The sequence below is a fragment of the Trachurus japonicus genome, chromosome 7 (assembly GCF_045865225.1).
Source record: "Trachurus japonicus isolate A0001 chromosome 7, Traja_1.0".
Taxonomy (NCBI): domain Eukaryota; kingdom Metazoa; phylum Chordata; class Actinopteri; order Carangiformes; family Carangidae; genus Trachurus; species Trachurus japonicus.
The window spans coordinates 30,037,350-30,047,734 of record NC_140913.1 but is presented as its reverse complement, the minus strand read 5'-3'; the positions used below and the strand labels follow the sequence as shown (position 1 = coordinate 30,047,734).

At 40.8% G+C, this 10,385-nt stretch overlaps 1 protein-coding gene across 1 annotated transcript in view; it reads left to right on the top strand.

Annotated features, from left to right (window-relative positions):
* Positions 1 to 635: 635 nt before the first annotated feature.
* The window catches only part of spats2 (spermatogenesis associated serine rich 2), a 37,923-nt gene continuing 28,173 nt past the window's right edge, over positions 636 to 10,385 (top strand). The window contains exons 1-6 of the mRNA XM_085782778.1: positions 636 to 770; positions 4,214 to 4,544; positions 5,493 to 5,572; positions 7,127 to 7,235; positions 7,784 to 7,833; positions 9,122 to 9,359. Of these exons, the coding sequence (XP_085638904.1) occupies positions 4,520 to 4,544; positions 5,493 to 5,572; positions 7,127 to 7,235; positions 7,784 to 7,833; positions 9,122 to 9,359 (502 nt within the window). The 5' untranslated portion in view covers positions 636 to 770; positions 4,214 to 4,519. The remainder of the gene's footprint in view (positions 771 to 4,213; positions 4,545 to 5,492; positions 5,573 to 7,126; positions 7,236 to 7,783; positions 7,834 to 9,121; positions 9,360 to 10,385) is intronic.

Below are 10,385 nucleotides of genomic sequence, written 5' to 3'. Positions count from 1 at the left end.
TCCCTTTAAGTTAGTTGGTTTGCTGGTGACTACAGAGGTAAAACTCGGAAATGACGCCACAGAAATGCACTGGTAGGATTTAGCTGATCTGAAAACTGATCTGCTTTTCTCTCTGAATCAAATTTGGTCTTTACATTGTATTAATGACAAGATGTGGTGCAATTTTCATAGCTGCATAAATCACAAATTGTGTCAGTAGTTCATCTGCCTGGTAAGAAATAGCTACACAGTGGCACGTTGTGTTATGATAGATGCCGTAAATTAATAATAAGCATGAGTCCTGTCAGAATAAACATGTTGATGCCACAACTGATTAACAACAAAATATAATAGCTACATTAAAATAATGATGTTAACGACTGAAACACCTTTTACTACTGTTAACACATATGGGAATGCCCAAATAAAGAGGTAAATTAGCATTTGGACACATATACACTGACGTTTCTGTGCTTTAAAAGAAATCCTTGTATGGACACAGAGCTCTTAACCCCCCCTCCATGTTTTAACCCAAAGTTACGCCCTTGTCTCTCTCTCTCTCTCTCTCTGTGCTGACTTGGACAGTTATTGAGAACGTATGAAAAGGGGGGATGTGTCAGTGCGACCTGGCAACCCGGTGGGAGCACTTGAAAGTATCTCCCTCAGCAGCAGCAGCGGCGACTTGGCATTAAAGACGGCTGGCGGTAGGAGCTGCGGTAAAAAAAGAAAAAAAGAAAAAAAAAAAGCCCGTTTCCAGAATCTACTGTGCAGTTTTCTTGCCAACACAACACGTAAGTACGTATTTAATCTTCTAACACATATGAACTTTAATGCTTTTTATTATTTGTGTTTAATTAGGGAGCTAAGTGGTTGGTTAGCCCCCTTAAAAACAAAACAGAGCATTGAATGATAATATATAAAAAATAATAATATATACAAAAACACAGGCAGTGTGTTAGCTGCGCGTTAGCTAGGGCTCAAATAAAAGGTGCGGTTATTTAAAATACATGTCTTGTTAATGCTGTGCTGTTATGGTTTAGTTATTTTAACATTTAAGGGGAAATAATCGCGTTGCAGCGCTGCTAATCCAATGCTAACGGGCTAACGGGCTAATGCTAAGGTAACCTCCGGACTTTAGCCCCCCACACAAAAAAATGTGAAATAAAAAAAGTAGAAACTCTATCATCCAGGTATAATATGTTTGGGGTTATAGATGAGATGAATAGATATTTATGTGATGATAAAGTGAAGTTAAACCCCTCAGCAGCAGCAGCAGCAGCAGCAGCAGCAGCAGCAGCAGCAGCAGCAGATGCAGACAGACACAGAGACAGACAGGGGTGAGTTAGCTAACATTACATGATCTCCAACAAAAAAAAAACTAAAGGTATTTATCTCCAGTCCAGTCCAACTTTATTTGTCGAGCACTTTTTAAAGCATCTACAGTGAAACCAAAGTGCTGCTGCACAGAATTATAAGTAAAATACATCAGGAATCAAAGATAAAAGACAAACAGCTCACATAAGGCATACAATTACATATAAAATACGAATACAATAAATTACATTTATATTTTTTGTCTGAGATTGGAGAAGGAAATCTGCTCTGTGTGCATAGATGAATAAATGTGCGTATAAATGTAAAAGTACAAGTTGTCTTATAGTTAAAAATCTGATGTGAGGCTGGTCTGACTGAGCTCTGCAGGAAGCAGCCAAGTTTACAGGGGCGTTGAATAAATATATCATCATCATCTTCATCATTATCATTATTCAGGATGGTACCAATGCTGCAGCAAGTGATGACAGAGATTATTATCTCATTATTTGTCTACAAAAGTGTTGTAGTTAAGACCACCTAACCCGAGACCGAGACCGAGACCAATGCAAGACCATTTTCAAGGCCATGTCTGTATTCACTGCCAGTCCTCATAATAATCATGCAGCTTGATATTTACATATACCTTAGCTAAAAAGAAAAGAAAAGAAGATAATGTCATATAAAATCTATGCCATATTTAATTGAGACAAGGTTTGGATTGAACAGAATAACACAGCAGCTGAAGTCTCCTCCCACTGTTGACTCTGGTGCAACCAAGTTTTTCAGATGGTTACACACAAGCAGATATCTTTTGCAGAACAATGTTGAGTATCTTAAAGTTATTTAATTGTATTGCATAAACCAAATAGACAGAGAGACATTTGCAGTTAAAAAAAACAACAAAAAAAGATATCACTGCAGCTGTGGCCTTGACTGGTCTTGAGGAAAAAGTCCTGAGTCTAGCTTGACCTTAAAACGTGGTCTCGAGGACTACAACACTAGTCTACAGGGTTGACTTTGCATTGTTTATTGAGGCTGAAGGAGAAAACGTGCATATAAATACAGAAACGCCCGCTCTCTGTGGTTGTGTGTGAGGAGATTAAGTAAGTTGGTGGTTCAGTGGTGCCAAAGTTAAAAAAAAAAAAAAAAGTTTCCTCTTGAATTGTATTTGACTGAATGAGTCTTGTTGTCACAGTGACAGGAGCTTGTCTATAGTTTCCTGTTAGACGTGTCACTCAAACTCGCGACCAACCTCTTCACCTGAAACCACAGAGTGAGAGTGTTATCTGTAAGAGTGCTGACTCTGCACTTTCAGCATCATCATCATCATCATCGTCATCGTCGTCGTCACGATCACTCAGCACAAGTTGAAGTGCACCTGCACCTCTCTTAAATGCTCAAGCAACCATCCCTCTTGATAAACACAATGCATCCTAGTGTTTGCAGTTTGCACGACCGATTTGCTGCAGTGTCACTTGTTGACTTGACCTGATCCTGTGTGTGCGTGTGTGACGTCCGTGTAAAAGGTGTGGTGGTGGTGCAACCAGGACGGTGGCATGCCAAGTCCTAATCAGGAGGGGTGTGGGTTTGCACAAGCAGTTTTTTAGGTTTAGGTTTAGGTTTCCCTTTCCCGAGAACCAGGACCAGAAAGGGAAACCTTTTTTTTTTTTCTTTTTTTTTTTTTAAAGGAGGGAAACAGCTGGGGCCATAAAAGTGGGTCCAGAATCCAGATCACCGAAGAAACGTCTGGTTCAAGCTTTTTTTTTTTTCTTTTTCTTTTTCTTTTTTTTTTTAAAGGCTACAGGGAGCATAATTAAAGCAGACTCGTATATGGCAGCAGTCAGCAGTGCAGTATTGATCATTCAGTCTGGTGATCCTGGCTTCCTCTCCAAGACAAACTGAGATCTTTACAGAGACTTGCAGGTTTTTTTTTGGGGGGGTTTTTTTTTAGTTTTTCCCATTACTGAATGCAGAATTCCTTTTTCGTTGTGTAAAGTAGGGCAAAAATATAAAATAATTATAATTTCCTGGCTCTACTTGAGAGCACAGAGACTGAGTAAGGGAAGCAGATAAAGTTTTACCACCAAACATTTGCCAAAAACAAACAGCTCCTCTCTGTAATATTAATGCGACTGTCAGGACAGTTGACGTCCTGTGGAGCCACTTTAATGTTTCATTTTTACAGCAACAAAAAAAGTATATAAAAAAACAAAAACAGTGTCCAGAAACTCATAATTATTATTATTGTCTATCTAATCTAAATTGCAGATAAAATCCTGACACAATTACACAAAGATCTGTGCATCATCGTGGCTGCAGGGAGGGAAAGTCACTCAAACTCGACATAATTGAGGAAGTTTCTTCTGTGTTAATACGTCAGCGGCTCGGAAGCTGCTCTGAATTCACACCGCGTATGATGCATGACAAAAAATATTCTGTGTTGCCTTCATAACATTATCACCCACAACTCCTGCAGAGGGCTGAGAGGAAAAAAAAAAGGAAATACTCTTCAAAGATGAGTTTCTCTGCAGCTCTACTAACTTTTTCCCCCCCTTGAAAAAAAAAAAAACTGGATTCAGCAGCGGCTTTTGCCAAGGACAATATTAACTGCAGATTTTCTTCGAGAACGCTCTGCCAGACAGACAATAATTTATTGAAATCTGTTTTTCATTCATATTTTATAGCCAAGGGAAATGGACTTCATTTGATTTGCATTCGTATTCTCAGATCTTCATAAAAGTGGACGTTTCGGTATCTGTACGTTTTTCGGGCAACATGTCATCTGCAGTTACTTGTACATATGTAAATCAGACTTCTTGTATCCTGTCCTGTCATGAAACCTCTTTATCTGTCCTGTCCTTTTTCTTGTGGCACAGCTGAGTCGTTTTCCTTCCTAATAACTTCTTCTCATCTTTCACAGATTTGGATGAAAACGGTGAAGAAACAAGAGGAAGAAACTTGAATCGTCGCCTACAAAAAAAACAAAAAAAAAAGGTGGAGGACGGATCTGAACCTTGTGAGCCCTTGTTGGCATCGCTAAGAAGTGAAACTCATCACACTTGGAGTCCTTATTTGAACACCTGCTTAAACATATTTGAGAGGAGATTTTTCTTTTCTTCTCCTTTCTTTTTTTTTTTTTCTTTTTTTTTTCTTTCACAGTCTTGGGAGTATAAAAGTGAGATAGAGTCTTTCCCGGATACATCTGTGTGTGTGAGTGTGTGACAACATGGCAAAGAAAAACAGCCAGAAGGGTACGTATTTGTTTTATAAAACTTTTATTTATTTAAAGAAGAATTGAAGTAAAATAAAATCTGCATTGAATGTTCTGTGTGCATTATAATTGTACAAAAGGAAAACTCAGCTCAGAATATACCGTAGTTAAAAATAGGTCCCAAACACAGAGGTCGACTTGACATTAACCCACTTTCATGCACAGGAAAAACAACTTTTACAAGGCTCCATTACTTTTTTCTTTTTTTTTTTTGTCTCATCCATAAATGGTCGTAGATTAAGTTTGGACTTTACCCCGACTCCTCACACTCAGCTGTTTCTTGAATGTGCCGGTTTTTGTTCTGCTGCCTCTGATCGAAGAAGAAAAACCCTGAGGTTGTTCATTTTTCTCCCATTCTTTTCTCTTTTTTTTTTGTTGGAAGAATGTGTTTTTGGAGGCCTTCGCTGGTTATTAGTCATTTAAATCAGATGCAGATTCCAGACTGTACAGGCGCAGATGTGATGGGGGTTTTTTGTTTTTTTTATTTCTTTGTGTTCTTCTCGCTAAAGAGTGCACACTGAAGCCGGCGTCTCTTCATCTCTTCATTCTCACTGGCGGTGGTGTTATTTTAGACAAATTATGCCTCCAGGAAACAAATCAAATCTGTTTTTCGTCGTATTAGAGAAGTGCATTAGAGGGACTGATTTGCTCGGTGAGATAAACAAGACTCTTCATGTGTCTGCTCTTTGTACCTGAACGATGAAGACAAAAAAAAAACAGCTTCACAGGAACACACACGCCGATTTTGTATAAACACGATTGGACGTCACAAACTTTTTCCCCAGGCAATCCCTGATGAAGACGTTGCCGGCGGTCGCTTTGTTTTGCAAATGATTCTCTACAATGGTTTTGCAAATGCAGTACGAGTCGAGGCCCGAGCAGAAAATGGAGCTCAGTGTTTTGTTTTCTTTTTTTTTTCTTTTTCCAGATACGTCCGGGGTGGTGTTTGACACTCGTTCGAAAATGGTCATGTCCCAGGGAGGAACAGCTGAGAGGATGAAGGAGAAGGTACGTGAAGTCTCCGCCTACTGCACATGATGATGATGATGATGATGATGATGGATGCAGAGAGGCTGCAGGATGTGAAGGGTTAACCTTCAACCAAAAAAACCCTCTACAACATTTTAGAAATATTCCGGGTTTCTTCTCCCACAGTGAAGACGTTTCCACTGCGTTGGAGGACATTAGTAATGTTAGTTGTGGGCTCTGCTCAACAGTTTCCCATCATTTTTTTTTGGCAGCAGAAAACCCGAACATGAGTAACACTCATCGCTCTGCTGGAGGAAGACATTAAAGGGATAGTTCAACATTTTGGCAAATTGGCCCATTGCCATAATCACTATTAGTCATAGCAGTAGGTTCGTTACCTTTAATTGTCGGTGCAAGCTATTTTTAGAACGGCGGAGCAGAGCCGTGAGCTGCTCAGAGCTACACTACGGAGTCTCATGGGATTTCTTGGTTTCCCTCAAATACACAATCCAACAACTCCAAAACGCTCTGGTGGACAAGTTGTGACCTGCACATTCACCACACTATAAAATAATAGTGAAACATTACGAAAGGGAGCCGTTTTTCGAGGTAAATGCAGAGACTGCTTGCTGAAAAACTGTCCCTGAACGCAACGCGCATCAGCGGTTTTGCATGAATTTACCTCTAAAACAACTCTGTCTGGTAACGTTGTGTTATTATCTCATAGCGTGGTGAATGTGCAGGTCACAACTTGTCCACCAGAGCGTTGTGGAGTTGTTGGATTGTGTATTTGATGAGTTTGATGAGGGAAACCAAGAAATCCCATGAGCCTCCGTAGCGTAGCTCTGAGCAGCTCACGGCTCTGCTCTGCCGTTCTAAAAATAACTTGCACCGACAATTAAAGGTAACGAACCTACTGCTATGACTATAGGGATTATGGCAATGGGCCAATTTGCCAAAATGTTGAACTATTCCTTTAAGGTCCAGAGTTGGCGTCGACTGGTGGTGGATTATTTCTGTCTTAATGGGAGTTAATGCATCAGTGTCTGTTTATGTTATCGACACGTTCAGCTGCTTCAGCACCTGAGATTCACTTGAATTTCCTTGAAATAAAGGACTTTGCTCGAGGCGTATTCCCAAGATGAAGTCTCATAACAGGAAGCCTCGACCTCTTTTAAAGCTGTTAATCTATAATAGAGCAACTTAAAGAAAATGGGACACTGCAGAGTTTTACTGTGCTGTTGTCATTATGTTTTCATGGCTGCTTGTTCAGATGTCGGTTTTTCATACTCGACATTGGAAGTCAGTGGCACATTTTGACTTTGTTTGTTTGCAGAACAATAAGCATTTATAATGAATGAAAGAAAGAAAGCATTTGGTATACTATTCAGACCATGAGTCCAGTCCTGTGTCCTAAAGCCAGATGTCATCATAAATATCACAAAAACATCTTTATTGTAAATATTCAGCCTGAACTCGTGCGTTGAGATTTTCAGATGATTTTAAAACCAGTTCTTCTAACTTTCTGTGTCTCCCTTCCCTTCCTTTGTCTTTTTTTTTGTTTCGTTTTGTTTTGTCTCTCTCTGTCCACAGATCAGCGCCGTCAGGGCGGTCGTCCCCAACAAAAGTAACAATGAGATTGTACTGGTGCTGCAGCATTTTGAGAACTGCGTCGACAAAGCCGTTCAAGCTTTCCTGGAAGGTACGATGACGTCGGTCGGTCGGTGCCTTGAGCCTCGACACTTGAAAATTAATTGACCCTCCAAAGCTTCCTTATAAATAGTTACACAAGGCACAGTGAGAAGAACAGCCACCTGTTTTATTACCTACGCTCGTATATGACGCCTTCTTCAACAAACACTCCACATTTACTTGCACTCACTTCCTTACTTGTTGTTTGCAGGTCAGTTAATCAGTTTAGTTTTTAAAGTTTAGGTTTAAGTTTTGTTTCTGCACGGTGCCTACAACGCTGCTGCTGCTACTGTTGCTTTCATTTCAGGGAACAAATACCTTGCAATGCATTCCACGCTTTGCATCCGCAGGTCGAGCGTCACACGCATGCCTTCAGTTTGACAGGTTTAATTATAGAACAAAAAAATCTGCCTCCGTACGTCAGGCTGCCTTTGTTCCTCTTTTAGCGCTCTAAACAACACCTCGGGGCATTCTGATATGGAGATGGGGTATTAGTACACGCCTGTCGGATGTCACCGTGCTGCCTTTGTCGTCACTCTTGTTTGCTTTTCGCCTCAGGCAGCGCAGTCGAGATCCTCAAGGAGTGGAATGTCACCGGCAAAAAGAAGGTGAGGAACCACAAAAGACTGAGTTGGTGTTTTTATCTCGTACTTGTTGGGACATAATGGAAGCTAATTGATTAATTCTTGAAGATTAAAGTTGTCGTCCATTCATTGCAAACTACTGTTGATTCTCCAATAGACGCCCGGGCTTTTATTTGCTTCACCTGCCGAACTGATCCGGTTTGTTACGTTACAACCACAAACTTAAATGTATTTTATTGGTATTTTATGTGATGCACCAACACAAAAGTAGAATAAATAAAAAGTGCTTATGTATTCAGGCTTTTATTGTAAAGGGACAACGAGGAGTTTCGGAAAGCGGAAGTGTTTTCACACTACATTTCCCGTGAGCCTCCGCGTGCACGGTGAAACTCTTGGACCAGCACAAGACGGACAAAAGCGAAAACATTTGCCAAGAATGTTTTCATTAATCAAGAACAAATGTCGGAAGTTCGAAGACGATCAGATACCGTCGTAGTTCCGACCATAAACAGCGATCCGGCGGCGTTATTCCCATGACCCGCCGGGCAGCGTCTGCGAAACCAGGAAACTATAAATGCTGGGTGAGTCGACCACTAAATAATAAGATCAAAATAACGATAAAGACAAAACAATATATTTATTGAAAATGGACCCATTAACAAATGTGGGTAACGTAGATTTATCCACATGAATATGAGACTCTTTTATAACCAAAAGCAAACTCCTCGGGGGGAATCTTTAATTTCTATTCTGGGCAAATTGAATTGTAGGCAACTGGACTTGTTTCGCCTCTTATCCACGGGGCTTCATCAGTTCGTACGCAACAAGTCTCACTAGCTAGACAAAGACAGTGGAGAAAATTTTATTTTGAACAAATCTTATGCTCAGCAAAGATGGAAGATCCTTTTAAATTGTTCTGTTGTTACTGATTAAAAGAGTAAGAATAGAAGGAAAGAGCCGGATCAGGAGCACAGATTCCTCAAAAACATTTACAAATAACTGTAAGTCAAGTGTTCGGGCCAGGAATTAACACTTGTGAGTCGGGACTTCAGCACCGGGTTGGATCTTGATTTTCAGGCCCGTTGAGAACTGCAGCACGAATGAAGCAGCTTAGAAACTGCTGAAATGAACGATCGTGGGCTTTGAGAGGTTTACAAGAACTTGTAGGGAACAGAAACGGACTGAGACCGGCTTTTATTTCCTCAAACGTCTGTTGGAGAATGAATGGTATGTTTTGGTTAACAACCGTTGGTATGTGTTGGTACAAATGATGACACAATGATGAGTGACTCTGATGTTTTTCCGTGTGCAGCCCAAGAAGAAAAAGAAGCCCAAGCCTCAGCCAGAGGCGTCAGCCGAGCCCGCTCCGCCCGAGGCCACGTCGCCGGAGGAGGAGGAGGAGGAGAGGGGCAAGGACGAGATGAACGGTTTCCACGCCAACGGGTCGGTAATGGATGGAGAGTCGCTGGATTCGCTGAGTGAACAGTTGGACTCTGCCTCCCTGGATGCAGCCGAGCTGGACTCTGAACCCGCTACATCCGAAACTACCGGTAATAATAACAGGAGTGTGATGAGAGATGAAGAGCTGAGGGATTTTTAGGAAGGAAGGGTTTGTTTTTTGTCCTTTTTATAAGGATTTTTTAAGAAAATTAGAGACACAATCAGTATCTTCTGAAAGTCTAATGACATTATATTTAAGTTCTCATGCAAAAACCATTAGGATGACATTATAGTATTTAACCGACTGTCATATTATCCCCTCGCCTCCACATCTGCCACGTTTCCACGGGCTGCCTCCGATCGCGGGCGTTTTTTAATGTCATATCAAGCTGTTGCTCTCTCCTCCCTCTGCACCGTCGGCTCAGGTTGCTTTATACGACGACAACACACAGCTACACGGGTCACGTCCTTGTCCTGAGAGTGAGCGTACGTACGTGCACACACTCTCAAACAGGTGACATTGTTCAGTGGGGGTTGTAAATAGCAGTTTGAAGTTTTAAGCCGACAGCTGCAGAGAGAGTTTGATCGATTAATTACGTGACTGACAGGAAATGAACCAGCAACTTCTTTGATAGTCAAATATTTATTTTGCATGAAAAACAAATGTGCAGGTGTAGTGTTTCTTTAGTTTGATGCTTTCTTTGTCTTTCGTTATCAATTTTTGGGGTCTTTTATGCCTTTTATTTGACTGGAAATAGACAGGAAATGGGTGGAGAGCGAGGTTTATAGCTAAACGACGCCCCAAATTATCACAAATTTTGACGTGTGTCAGACTTGACATCGACTCCTTGGCCTCAGGGAAATTACACCTGACATTCCTGACGATTAGGTTCCAATCATGGAGGTGTTTTTAAACCTCTAATGTCATATAATTAGATGCTATTAGACTTTCCATGGGGTGAAATGATTTAATGATTCAGAATAATGTGCAGATGAATCGATAGTGAAACAAGCTCATCAGCTGCAGCCGTAGACAAATTATTGGAGGTAACAGAGTTTATATCATAGAAGAAAATCTAAATGCCCCATGCAGAACCTGCTCTGTGTCACTGTTTATGTTACTGATTAATGTAAAT